Source organism: Arctopsyche grandis, chromosome 2, assembly GCF_051622035.1.
Source record: "Arctopsyche grandis isolate Sample6627 chromosome 2, ASM5162203v2, whole genome shotgun sequence".
NCBI lineage: Eukaryota > Metazoa > Arthropoda > Insecta > Trichoptera > Hydropsychidae > Arctopsyche > Arctopsyche grandis.
The window spans coordinates 38660299-38675168 of NC_135356.1; the positions used below are offsets into that span (position 1 = coordinate 38660299).

General features: G+C 36.8%; 2 protein-coding genes across 2 annotated transcripts; both read left to right on the plus strand.

The window, feature by feature from the left end:
* Nucleotides 1-8327: 8327 nt before the first annotated feature.
* LOC143922582 (uncharacterized) lies at nucleotides 8328-10526 on the plus strand. Its single transcript, XM_077445887.1, has 3 exons — nucleotides 8328-8527; nucleotides 8805-8969; nucleotides 9467-10526. Exons 2-3 carry the CDS (start codon nucleotides 8809-8811, stop codon nucleotides 10242-10244), a joined length of 939 nt encoding a protein of 312 aa, XP_077302013.1. The 5' UTR covers nucleotides 8328-8527; nucleotides 8805-8808; the 3' UTR covers nucleotides 10245-10526.
* A 1144-nt stretch (nucleotides 10527-11670) lies between these two features.
* LOC143922583 (tyrosine-protein phosphatase 69D-like) lies at nucleotides 11671-14124 on the plus strand. Its single transcript, XM_077445888.1, has 5 exons — nucleotides 11671-11908; nucleotides 11987-12118; nucleotides 12192-12343; nucleotides 12386-12521; nucleotides 12601-14124. Exons 1-5 carry the CDS (start codon nucleotides 11864-11866, stop codon nucleotides 12646-12648), a joined length of 513 nt encoding a protein of 170 aa, XP_077302014.1. The 5' UTR covers nucleotides 11671-11863; the 3' UTR covers nucleotides 12649-14124.
* Nucleotides 14125-14870: the final 746 nt, after the last annotated feature.

Sequence of the window (14870 nt, forward strand, 5' to 3'; positions counted from 1 at the left end):
TGGTTAATATAAGAGGACCATTTTAGGTCGAAAGTGGTGATGATACCAAGCTCTAATTGATGTTGGACGTAATCAATGGAATGTTTGTATATTTTGTAGGAAAGACATGGGTTATCTTGACTTTAAAAATAATCTGATCCAGTCAAGTAGCCGTCCTCTTACACCTATATATATATATGCTCGAGTTTTAGTAAAAGCCGATCGATAGGAACTCTATCAAAGGCTTTTTCAAAGTCAAGATAAACTACATCTACGGGAATATTATTGTTAAGAAGGAGAGATCAATCATTGTGCTCGGTTGATTATTCAATAAAGATCAGCCGCGACCAGAGTGACCGAATGGTGTAATAAATACAAAATTCATGAATATCTGCAAATGTGATGAATTGACATGCAATGTCGAAGGAGTGCTTCTGGAGAGAGTCAAGAAGACCGTATATCTGGGTTGTCCTTTAGATGCCAAGTGGGAGCATACGACTGAAATAAAATGCCTAATAGAATAAAAAATTACCACTTACACGAAAACCATGTGAAATGCATAAGAGGTATATAAAAAGCTATTATTATATAAACTATTGTATGTATGTATGTAGCCGTGATTTATCCCTGAAAACCCGTATGAGGAGAGTGAGATGCTATGTTCTCAGTTCTCTTATACCCAGTGGAAGCGTGAACCCTCACTGAAACCATTATGAAAAAATAGAAACGGTTGAAATATGGGTCTACAGAATAATGCTACAGATAAGCTGAACATAAAAGGTTACAAATGAGTGTGTTTTGTCTCGAATGAAGAAAACAAAAGAAATCGCCAAGAGCATCGAGATTCGAAAACTTGAATACTTTAGTCACGCAATGCGACACCCCGAAACATATCAACCCTTGCATCTCATCATCCCAGGAAATATGTGCGAAAGGAGAGGCCCGGGAAAAAGAAGAACGTCCTGGCTGAAAAACCTGAGGCAGTGGTTCAACCAAAATACCATTGCAGCCAACAAAGTCATCATTGGAAACATGATTGCAAACGTTCGGTAACGAATAAGCCACTGAAAGAAGAAGACTACTATATGGATGCGAAACGGAAAGTCTGAAGATTTCTTCTTTATGCTAACATTTGTCGCCCCTTTAAATCCGCCACCCCTTGGCAAATGCCCAGTTTGCCACCCCCCAGATCCAGGCTTGTGAGTCAGTGCATCGTTTCGTAAATATATTCTGCGTGCACTTTTTCACATTTCGTAAGCTATGTCAGCTAAGTCAACTATGTTTGTAGGTTCATATGTTGAAATTAAAAATATTCACAAAATGCATTTTTGGTACATTTTTTAGGTCAAAACAATACAACAGTGCATATGCAGATATTTTGCCATTTATTGTGAAATTTGCGGATCCGAAGATTCAACTAATGTTGCAAAGGACCCGTCGCCACCCACTAATGAAGATCTATGTACCTCGCCCTCCATCACTGCCTCAGGTTTTTCAGCCAGGACGTCCTTCTTCTTCCCGGGCCTCTCCTTTCGGACATATTTCCTTGGATAATGGAAACATAACAGGAGTTGATATGTTTCGGGGTGTCGCATTCCGTGACCAAAGTATTCATTATCAGACTTGAGCAGCCAGGATGCATGACTCTTTTGTTTTCTTCATTCGAGACAAAACAAACTCATTTGTAAACTTACATATATGTTCGGCTTATACGTAGCATTCTTTTGTAGACCCACATTTAAAATGTTTCTATTTTTTCATAATGGTTTCACTGGGGGTCTACGCTTCCACTGGGTATTCTTATACTGAACTGAAAATACATAGCATCTCACTATCCTCATACGGGTTTTCATGGATAAATCACGGCTACATATGTACATGCAATAGTTACCCTGGCTTTTTCTATTCGGCATTTTATTTCAGTCGTATGCTCCCACTTGGCATCTAAAGTATGTACAACCCAGATATACGGCCTTGTTGACTCTCTCCAGAAGCACTCCTTCGACATTGCATGTCAATCCATCAGATTTGCAGATATTCATGAAATTTGTTTTTTGATATTTAATTTTAAACCGTATTTATTACACCATTCGGTCACTCTGTTGATGAGTATCTGCAATCCATCTCTACTGTCTGCCATAAGTACAGTGTCATCTTCATAATGCAGATTAATTATTTAACGAGACTCCGCTAACTTTAATCCTCTCTTCGGCTCTTGCTTATTCTTCTTAAAATATGTAGATGTTTCGGATTATAGATTGAAGATAATTGCGGATAGTATGCATCCTTGTTTCAATCTCTTTGTATTTCAATATATTCTGTCATTTTCTCGTCTATATTCGTAGTTGTAATAAGTGTCAATAGATTAAGGTGGATGGTCTAATTAAAAAATAGATATTTTAAATTTTTCACAAATTTATTGAGCCTCGAAAAATCTTTTAAATTTATATGCAAATATATATATCATTAAAACGAAGAATGTATCTTCGAACATTAGGCTCCATATTTCCATGTCAACTGTGCAGCAGGGGGAGTTGCGGGGTGAATTTTAAAACCAGGCCTAGGTGGTGGAGGGCGAGGTATTTCTTCCGTAGTGGGTGGTGGAGGGTCCTTTGCAAAAGAACTACCAACAGATGACTCTTTGGATCCGAATCTGGTCTTCGTACATATCCCCATCTTTCAGGTTGAGAAGAACACTGCCAAATCTAAAGTAAATACAATAAATAATATTATTATATGTATATACATACATACTATAATAAGTATAAATATTTATTACGAAAGGTATAACAAAGCTACTCACTTTTTAATTTCTTCAGAGACGGACAGTGACTTTGGTAATGAATTGATATGGCAAGTACTAGGAAATTTATAGGGAAAAAATGTCAATTGTTGTATATTTCAACATTTAATGTCAAAATATCCACATATGCACTGTCGTATTGTTTTGACCTAAAAAATGTACCAAAAATGCATTTTGTCAATATTTTGAATTTCAAAATATGAACTTTGTACAAACACAGTTGACGAATTCGGCTTACGAAATGTGAAAAAGTGCACGCAAAATATACTTACGAAACGATGCACTGACTCACATCTTGGGGGTGGCAATCTGGGTATTTGCCCAGGGGCGGCGGATTTAAAGGGGTGGAAAAATTGGCATGAAGAAGAAATCCCGTTTCGCATCCATATAGCCTTCTTCTTTTAGTGTCTTATCCGTTACCGGACGTTGGCAATCATGTTTCTAATGATGACTTTGTTGGCTGCTGCCCGGAACAGTGTAGTGGTATTTTGGTTGAACTACTGCCTCGGGTTTTTCAGCCAGGACGTCCTTCTTCATTCGGGGCCTCTCTTTTCGCACTTTTCGCTCTTTCCTCGGATAAAGAGATGCAGGGTTTTTCATATTTTTCGGGGTGTCACATTACGTGACCAAAGTATTCATTATCAGACTTCGGCAGGACCGACAAAATAATTCTGAGAACAACAGAAAAAAAACCTCGATTCTCTAGCGCAGCGTTTCTCAACCTGGGTCCACATAGCCTTCTTGGGAGGCCCAGACTCTCCCAAGGGAGTTTCAAAAATTCAAAATTCTGCTTTTTGGGTGGCATAACGAGTTCTAGGGGAGACACAGTCAGAAATAAAATATCGAAAGAAGAACTTACTGTTGTCTTATATTTCATCAAGCTGAAAATATGTTTTTTGCCAACAAGTCCATTGCCAAAAAGTTATTGCCAACAAGTCCAACGCGTTTTGCTTGCAAGTACGTAGGCTTAAAAAAAAACGCCGAAAGGCGTTGTATAATATTTTGAGCATGTACTAAGTAAACAAGAATACTATCCGCTATTGAAAAAAAAATACATTGAACATGGGTCGTGTAATCCATGTCATTCATTTGTCAACGTTTATGAAGACTAGTTTCACCGGAATTTCATAGTAGAATTTCCCGATGGAAATCCCTAGCAGCTGAGTATTGTAGATTGTGTTGTAAATATTTGAAGAAGTATTAGCAGGAACCGAAAAGGGGATTTAAGTTAGCGGAGTCTTGTTAAATAATCTGCATTATGCAGATGACACTGTACTTGTGGGAGACAGTAGAGATGGATTGCAGATACTCATCAACAGAGTGACCGAATGGTGTAATAAATACGGTTTAAAATTGAATATCAAATAACAAAATACATGAATATCTGCAAGTCTGATGGATTGACATGCAATGTCGAAGGAGTGTTTCTGGAGAGAGTCAACAAGACCGTATATTAGGGTTCTACATAATTTAGATGCCAAGTGGGATCTTACGAATGAAATAAAATGCCGAATAGAAAAAGCCAGGGTGATTATTGTAGGTCTCCGTGACGACCCCGATTGTGAAACGCCGGAAAACGCAAACATCGGAAGGCAAAGATCGAAAATCGAAAGATCTTAAGTCGAAAGATCAAAAAAAAGGGTGCATGGTAAACGATTATGTAGCCGAGATTTATCCCTGAAAACCCGAATGAGGATAGTGAGATGCTATGTATTCTCAGTTCTCTCATACGCAGTGGAAGCGTGAACCCTCACTGAAACTATTATGAAAACATAGAAACAGTTGAAATATGGGTATACAGAATAATGCTACAGATAAGCTGAACATAAAAGGTTACAAATGAGTGTGTTTTGTCTCGAATGAAGAAAACAAAAGAAATCGCCAAGAGCATCGAGATTCGAAAACTCGAATACTTTAGTCACGCAATGCGACTCCCCGAAACATATCAACCCTTGCATCTCATCATCCCAGGAAATATGTGCGAAAGGAGAGGCCCGGGAAGAAGAAGAACGTCCTATCTGAAAAACCTGAGGCAGTGGTTCAACCAAAATACCATTGCAGCCAACAAAGTCATCATTGGAAACATGATTGCAAACGTTCGGTAACGAATAAGCCACTGAAAGAAGAAGACTACTATATGGATGCGAAACGGGAAGTCTGAAGATTTCTTCTTTATGCTTACATTTGTCGCCCCTTTAAATCCGCCACCCCTGGGCAAATGCCCAGTTTGCCACCCCCTAGATCCAGACTTGTGAGTCGGTGCATCGTTTCGTAAATATGTATATTTTGCGTGTACGTGCCTCTTTTAAAATTAAAGAAGATGACTGGCAAAGGCGCTTAAACGATTGCGCTTAAAGAACTTCGTTCTATATTGCGAAATACAGTGAAAACTGCATGAACATTCTGGATTATATGCACATATATAAATATGTATATAAATGTGTATATTTCCACTAATGGAAAAAGATTCACCGTAACTTGGAATTTGCCGGATATATTCATTGTCCGAATATCTATGATCTACGTATATGGGAGAATGTACGCACATATCTACATACATATGCACGTAAATATGTGTCGAGAAAAGTGGAAAATGTGGGTGGTCTAATTAAATAATAGATCTTTAAAATTTCTCACAAATTTATTGAGCCTCGAAAAATCTTATGAATTTATTTATTGAAAAATCAACAGGCCTCAGATGTAGAATAAATATAACAAAAAAACATCTGACCCAATTATAGATTACGTGCAAATTATATTTATGTGCAAATATATCATTAAGATGAAGAATGTATCTTCGAAGATATAGCTCCATATCTCCATGTCTACTGTGCAGCAGGGGGAGTTGCGGGGTTAATTTGAAAACAAGGCCTAGGTGGTGGAGGGTGAGGGAGATCTTCAGTATTGGGTGGCGGCGGGGCCTTTGCAGAATAAATACCAACAGTTGAATCTTGGGATCCGAATCTGGTCTTCGTACATATACCCATCTTTCAGGTTGAGAAGAACACCGCTAAATCTAAAGTAAATACAATAAATAATATTATTATATGTATATATATATATATAAGTATATTTATTACGAAAGGTGGAGTATGGTAGAAAGGTGGAATATATATAAATAAATTCTAGATGGAAATCATCGATACATAACGTCAAAACATATCCAGGTGCAGATTGCGGATCTGACCATACTTGTTGCTAAATTTCGACTGAAATTGAAAATTATTAAAAGACATCAAAATAAAGCAATTAAACTCACCAATGATGATGTAATTAATTTTGGTAATGTAATCAGAGAAAAAGATGCAGAATTCCAAATAAATCCTAATTTAGATGTAGAAGAGTCTTGGAAAATTTTTAAAGATCTCATAATTCGGTATGCCAGAAAACATCAAACACCGCAAAATGAACATCGTAAGTCTTTCATCTCTGATTCAACTTGGGTTACGATAAAATAACGTAAAAGACTTAAACAAACTGGCTTAACTTTTGACTTTGTGAACAGGGACTATCTGTGGAAAGTTCTACTGGACATGGGAGTCCCCATACATCTTGTAAAAATAATATATAACTTGTATAATGATAACAATGCAGTAGTTCGAATCAATTCGCTAAACTTGACAAATTTTCGAGTACAACGTGCAGTAAGGCAAGGGTGTATATTATCTCCAGACCTATTTAATATATATATGGAGAGTATATAATGCGTAGAGCACTGGATGGTTGGAAGGGTGGAGTGTCCATTGGTGGAAAAAAACTATCCAATCTTCGGTATTTTGGTATTTCGGTATTTTGGTTGAACCACTGCCTCAGGTTTTTCAGCCAGGACGACCTTCTTCTTCCCGTGTTCCAGATAGCAGTCAACAAAGTCATCATTGGAAACATGATTGCAAACTTCCGGTAACGGATAAGGCACTAAAAGAAGAAGACTATATGGATGCGAAACAGGAACTCTGAAGATTTCTACTTTATGCCAATATTTGTCGCCCCTTTAAATCCGCCACCCCTTGGCAAATGCCCTGTTTGCCACCCCCTAGATCTAGGCTTGTGAGTCAGTGCATCGTTTCGTAGATATGGTTTGCGTGCACTTTTTCACATTTCGTAAGCCGAATTCGTCAACTGTGTCTGTACAAAGTTCATATTTTGAAATTCAAAATATTGAGAAAATGCATTTTTGGTACATTTTTTAGGTCAAAGCAATACGATAGTGCATATGTAGATATTTTGACATATATTGTGAAATTTGCAACAATCGACACTTTTTCCCTATAAATTTCGTATTACTTGCCATATCAATTCATTACCAACGTCACTGTCCGTCTCTAAGGAAATTAAAAAGTGAGTAGCTTTGGTATACCTTCCGTTATATATATTGCTGTCGGTTCCCTCATCACTGAGGATCGTGACTATGATGTCCGGTCAACCAGCTTCTTCCATTGAGTTCTTAATTCGGCCAGGCGAAGACTTGCTACCTTGGAAGCGCCCGTCACTGCAGATACTTGGTCAGTCCAGGGGGATGTGGGGGATCTGCCTCTGCTTCTTCTGCCTTCGACGTTACCAACCACAACCAACCGCTCCAGGCTCTTCTCACCTCTTCGTGCAATGTGGCCGAACAACCGCAATATAGTTGACAGTCTATCCTTGATTTTTAATTCTTCAAGAATAGACACATTCGTGCTAAGTTTGTCGGTCTAAGGCACGCGCAGTAGCCATCTCCAGGACCACATCTCGAAGGCATCGATTCTCTGTCTATCCGCCGCCGCCTTCATGGTCCACGTCTCGACTCCATAAAGGCAGACAGAAAAGACGAGACTCTTCACGAGACGGATTTTGACAGCAGTTGTAATGGCTCTTTTCTTCCAAATCTTCGTTAGTTGTGACATTGCCGATTTTGCTAATGTAATCCGGCGCCGTATTTCCAATTCGCTGCCCCCCCGTTGATAGATATGAGTGACCCCAAATAGACAAAATTATCAACCAGCTCTATACCGCTTAAAGCTGAGTTGTTGTTTTGCAGCTGTTGGTGACGGTCAATTATCATAATTTTTGTTTTGGGGTGGTTTATATGGAGTCCAAGCACATTACTCTCTGTCTCAACACGACGGATCATTTCGGCCATTTCTTCATGATTATTAGCTATGAGCGTTGTGTCATCCGCATACCGAAGATTGGATAGTTTTTTTCCACCAATGGACACTCCACCCTTCCAACCATCCAGTGCTCTACGCATTATATACTCTCCATATACATATATTAAATAGGTCTGGAGATAATATACACCCTTGCCTTACTGCACGTTGTACTCGAAAATTTGTCGAGTTTAGCGAATTGATTCGAACTACTGCATTGTTATCATTATACAAGTTATATATCTTTTACAAACACAACCGGTGTTTTGTTAGACCGGGACACGGTCAACACACCTGTCCCGCGTACTAAAGATCAAATGGCCAACAACTGCAGCGTTTTCCCTATTCGAATTTCATATTTCGAATTATCGAGGAGTTTAATATTTCTTAAATTCCTAGAATAACTACCACTCTATCAGTATTGTGGATGAGCATCAACGATTTTAACATGCCATATTTCCATTAATATTGGTAAAATTCTTGTCGAACACTTTGAGTTGACACATGGGTCGCGGTCACGTTCACGTTGGCAGCCGTGTGGTTCAAACGTTTGGAATTCGACGGTTGCGGTTGCGGTTGCGCTTGTCATTGAATGGCCGTTGCGACTGCTTTCTACGTAAGTCTACTTCTATTCATCATTAATATAACGAATTCATTCAATAACGAGTTCTGTTGACGGGTTACTCTTATTCAAATTTATCATTACAAAGCGTCAGCAATCAATATTACCCATTAATGATCGATTGTGTGATTGTCCTATTCAAATTTAGCTTAACAAATGTTCGGTTTGGCCGGAACAAAATTATATTTTTGACCATATCTCGTTTAAGATTCTATTCCTGTTAAAAAATTGAGATTTCCCTTTTTTTTATATGTAAATAAATTCATTTCAGAAAAATGCAACCAGAAAAATTGCGGCGGCGCTCTTCAATTTTAAAACCACCCAAAGCAAGAAATCCACTATCGGATCTGGATGCGGAACAAAATGATGCAGAGAATGATGGAACTACGTTTGATAAAAATAAACGAGTCAGCTTTTCGAGTAAAAAAGGAGTCGCGTAAGATTATTTTATAAATAAACCGAAAATATATAAAAAATAATAAATAAATTTTGAAGGTATCGTGTAGTTAATAAATTAATTTTCATGATGTTTAAAAAGTTCAACCCAAGCTCGGCACACTTTACTTGGCTTTACATGGTTGCTTTATAGTTGCTCTGTATACATACATTCAAATACACAATTGAAGAAAAATAATATGCCTGTAAATAATTAATATAACTATTTACTGCTTTGAAGGACTAGAAAAAGCAAGGCACAACTGCAAGAGTTGGATCAATTTTATAAACCGGGTCATTTCACAACAATGGATGGGGCCAATTAAATAAAATTGTAATACAATGACACCAATCGATGTCAAATTAAAATATTATCATCATATAAAGCATCATCGAGGTCACAAAAGTCTTTCAAGTTGCCGTGTTCTTGTATTTTTTTTTAAATTTAAAATTCACTGGTCAACAAATTTAATTTATTTAAAATATTTCAATTCACAGGCTCTTCACAATGACCGATCATGGAAATACAATATGGCACAATTTTTACGAAGAACCAAACAAGCCGGATGTTTCCGAAACTAGTGATGTAGCCGAATCTCTCATTCAAAAGCTGGAAGCATCCATCAATCAACAGAGAGTGTCTCAAGGCGAGCAAAATGCCGCTGAGGATATGGAAGACGATGATCGGTGCGTGAACATCAGCGCTATGATAAACAGTCTGACGAAAATCAACAGCGAAAATGTTCCCGATGCGTCTTGTTTCAACATAACGAATCCTTTCCTATCCGACCGTACCGAGGCTCTCATCAATTTTCAAATAAAAAAAGATGCTCCGTTCAATTTGACGGATGGAGAGAATAAATTGGAGAAACTTGTAACTAAACAGTCGCCTAAAAGTGACGTGTGCGACGACAGCGACATGTCCATCACGCAAACTATTTCAATCCCCGTTCAAATCATGACGAATGAATCCACAAAGCAAAAACCCATCGTGGCGAATACTTTTGTTTATCCCGATGTAAGAGATAAAAAAGAAACATGGATGCACGATAAAGAAAATATACAAATTCCGATGTACACGAAGGAATTCAACGATGTTGAAAACGACATGAATGCTTACAACGATCGTTACGCTAGAAACGATATCCAACAAGACTATGAAAACAGCTCGAATGAAAACAGCATTGCATCGACTCGAAACGTAATGCAAAAGAGCTGCGATCTATCAATAACTTCCGCGCTCTCGCAAATGATCAACGATATATGTAGAATGTAAGCAAAACAAAAATGCAAGAAACGATGTGCCAAAAATAAAGAGGACCTCTACAGTTCCAAGTCATAATGTAAATAATGCGGGAAGATCTTCTAAATGTGACATATCTATAATGACAGCAATTTCGCAAATGATACATGATATCGAAGATAAACAAAAGAAAAATTCTGACGATCATTATCATGTTCAAAACATTCTGGAAAATTCTCACAATTCAATTGAATTTAATTTAGATGACACCAAAAATCCTATTAAAGATAGAATACAAACAGAGCCGATACATTCAAAAGAAACAAAGATAAATATGTCTATGACGTGCACGACGTCTGCTTCTAGACCAACTGATGCAGATCTTGAAATTCGTTCCAAAAATAAAAGAAGGACCACAATAGTTTTCAATCCGGAAGATGTAGATTGTAATATGTCCATGACATGTGTAGCTCCGGCTACTGTAGCTAATCCTGATAGCTGTAGCAAAGATAAAAGAAGAACTATAGTCTTTGGTTCGGAGGAACTAGACGGAAATATGTCTATAACATGTGGTATACCAAATTTAGATATGGAAGTATTGAATAAGGAAAATTTTGCCATTCGGGACGACAACACTAAAAACAGGAGACAAACTGTAATTTTTGATTCAAATACACCAGATGGTAACATGTCGATAACATGTAGTATACCTAATTCAGATATAGAAGTATTACATAAAGAAAATGTTGTCGTTCAAGACGATAACATCAAAAATAGAAGAAGAACTATAGTTTTTGATTCAAGAGCACCGGATGGTAATATGTCTATGACATCTTGTATACCGACATTAGAAATGGAGCTATTGAATAAAGAAAATTTTGTCTTTGAAGATAATAATACTAATAATAGAAGGAGAACTGTTGTCTTTGATGCAAAACAACCAGATGGTAATATGTCTATAACATGCATACTTCCGAATGTTGAATTGAATAAATCAAACGGGCAACGTTTAGTTGAGTCACATGATTGCAACAAGAGTAGGAAGCCGACATCATTAAATTCTGATTGTTTGACACCTATTTCCAACTCTGCTACTTCTGTTAGTGGTAAAAGAATGGCTGATGAAAAACAACTAGAAGGCAATATGTCGATGACTTCTGTAGTACCCATTTTTGATTCAACAAAATTAATTAAGGAACCGGTAGTCAATTCTAATAATTATGAAAAAGGCAAAAGGACGACCATAGTTTTTGATGCAAAGGCACTAGATGGAAATATGTCCATGACAACCTGCATACCCACATTGAACCAGAATTATTGGACAAGGAAAATATTGTCAGCCAAAATAATAACAAGGACGAAAGAAGAACTGTTGTTTTTGATTCAAAGGCACCGAATGACAATATGTCAATGATATCTTGTATTACGATGGTAACGTATTGCTGAGTGTTCTTAATGCGGGTACAGTTTTATCATCGAGGCTATCGCTGTAGTTATTTGAAATTTTCCGTGGACATTCCTCACTTGACAACAATATAACGCCTAAAGCCACTTCTATTATTATAGCATTTCTCTGCATAGGATACGATAATGCAGAGTCGTATATTATAGCACAAGATCCATTACCGTCGACGATAGCAGACTTTTGGAGAATGGTTTCAGACCACGAAATCAGCACTATCGTCATGTTGAGTGAGGTGAGATAGTCGGCGATGTTTTCATACGGGTCAAAGTCGGAATCTATAGTAAAATGCATTTTTATTTTTAACCAACAGTTGGGCGAAGGAAAGTGTCCTCGATATTGGGACGACGATGAAATCCAGTACGATCATATCAACGTCACTTACCTACTTAGCGAATCCTGTCCGTATTATACTAGACGAGAGTTCCAAGTCACCAATACGAAGGTATATTTCAAGATTCAAGTTTGACAGTCCTATTTATTACAGTATTTCTTAAATGCCGATTTGTATTCATTAGAATCAAGATAGAATTAGAGTCACTCAACTGCAATACCACGGCTGGCCGACCGTCAGCGGACAGGTCCCAGAAGTTACCAGAGGGTTGATAGAACTGGTCGGACAGAGTGGAGTGACCATGTCTTCGAGTACGCCGATTTTAGTTCACTGCAGGTACGCAATCGATGTGTAAATTAATGTGTGCTTTTTTCACAGCCAAGGTACGGATCGCTCGTCGATGTTTGTCGCTTTGAGTATTCTAACGATCCAACTCCGCACAGAAAAACGGGTCGACGTATCGACAGTGACGAGGAAACTCCGGTGTCAGAGGATGGGTTGTTTGGACACGTTTGTGAGTCTTGTTTCAAGTCAATGTGTAAAAAAATACGTAGTAAAAAATACAAATTTTCATTTTTCTCGTATGATTTCAGTTGCAATACGAGTTTCTTCATCGGGCCATTGTGAACTATGTTGCATAAGTTGCATAACTTGCTCAGTGATAGTTAAGTGTCAAAAAGACTTGTGTGATCTTTTATAATACATTTATATATGTATGTATATTATTATGAACACTTTTTCAGCAAATTGATTATCGATTTTTATGAAAATCCTAACGCGCATATTTTCATTTAGTATTATCGTTGCATGACGAGACACGTTTTCATCGGGATTTTTATCAAAGGCATATTGTATGTATGTTTTCATTGCCATATTTTACTATAATATATCGGGCTTAAAAAGTGTGTTCAATACCACCTATCTAATTGAGGTTATTCACGACGATATGTTCATGCTTTGTTTTGATTACTTCATCGCATACAACAAACAGCACATATGTACCTGCGAAAGCACACATTTTTTACTTTTTGATAAGTTTTAACGTAATGATAATATATTCTGTATGTTTGTTTTATTTTTGATTTCGTGTACAGGTTTCGGGAATAGTCTCACGATATATTTTCAATTCTGCTCTGAATCGAAGCATATTCTTAATCTCATCAATGCAATGAAACTCATCGGAGTGGGAATTCAAACAAGGTGTACGTACAGACGAGTGAGATTTAGGCACAATTTTCATTCAAAATCGAATATTGCTAAATAGAACTATAATCGAAATGTGATATTCGTATAGTAGAATGATTCAATTCTCATCTTTTTTTATTTTAGTATACGCACTTTGATCCAGATGAAGTTTCTCTCATCTTTGTAATATATGTACTTGAACAATTCCATTTGAATTTAATTTTTTTTTACGTAACAGAAAGAACACGAATGACATATGTAAGTGTTGTGTCTCAGGACTGATGAGGGTTAAATTTAATTCATTCTCTACCAAAAAAAAATTCCGTCCAGAGACGGAAGCAAAAGTTTCAAGCTTCGAAGAGTTTCATTGTGTGTATGGTTTATATTGTATAAACAAGTATATGAAATGAGCTTGTTTGCGACATTTAGAGAAGAGTTTGTGTGTCTGTGGATTATATTAAAACAACGGATTCACGAATGAGCGAATATATTCGTTGTGGGACTATTCTCGACTGTACCTTAATTTTTTATTTAATAATTTGCAATAATTCGATTATTGCAAGGAATCTACTTGTAAATCTACGTCATTTATTTAGGATACGATCAGGAAGTGTTGTGTACGAGTGATATTTTGAATAGCAATCGAGAGTCTCTTAGGATTTGTAATTTTCGATCGAGGATATTTATAGTGAGATTTGTTATAAAAATCTATTTATTTTTTATACTGTTAATTTTCGTCGGAAAACACACTTTTCTACCGCATTTGGGTGCCATCGCATTATATTATACATGTATCGAGTCTTATGACGGTTTCATAATTTTTTACACTTGGAATAGTAATAATAAAAAGAACAACGTCGACGTTTACACGTACGTATGTTGAAATGATGCGACAACAATGATCTGAATTTGTTACGTTGACGGTGGAAGGGAAAAAGAGAAAAGAAAAAGGAGAAAGGACGACGGATTGTTAAGTTGTGCCATAAAAATCAGCATTGCGAATGTTTCCTTTACATATAAAAATTACGTGTATTTAAGAGTTTCATCTAAGAGCCGAACTGAAATATATTTGTAGCTTTTGTAAACTTTATACATGAAATCGGTTTTTTTATTATTATATTATAAATTAATTTAGACATAAAAATTCATCGGTGATAAACGTAACTTAATATTCATAAATAGTTTTTCAATATATTGCGATTTTTACATTGTATTGAATAAATAAATAAAATTTAGAACTGAACTGAACTGAACACGAATAAATCTGAACTTTCTCATATCTTGAATGAAATACAACTAGAAAAAAATATTAGATTTTTATAAATATTTATTTTGTAAGTGCGATTGTATGCTTAGGCAATTGTGTCATTTCATTTTGTTGTATTTTTTGTAAATTTATTGTATAGAAAAATATTGTGCGAGGCGTGACGATACATTGACGGTTCATCTGCAATACCAGGCCTGTTCTTAGTCGAAAGCATACGACAGATTGGACTCAAACTACTGTCAACTTCGCTCGATCAGTTGGAGGCTAGAGTCCAATTCGCCATATGTTTGTTCTTAGAGCTGAAATGGGGCAAAAAGTAAATTCAACATTTCATTATGACGGTTTGAACCAGCCGTAAACTCGGTTCCATTCAACTAGTCGCTGGAAATCCATCATGGAGTTTGACGAGAC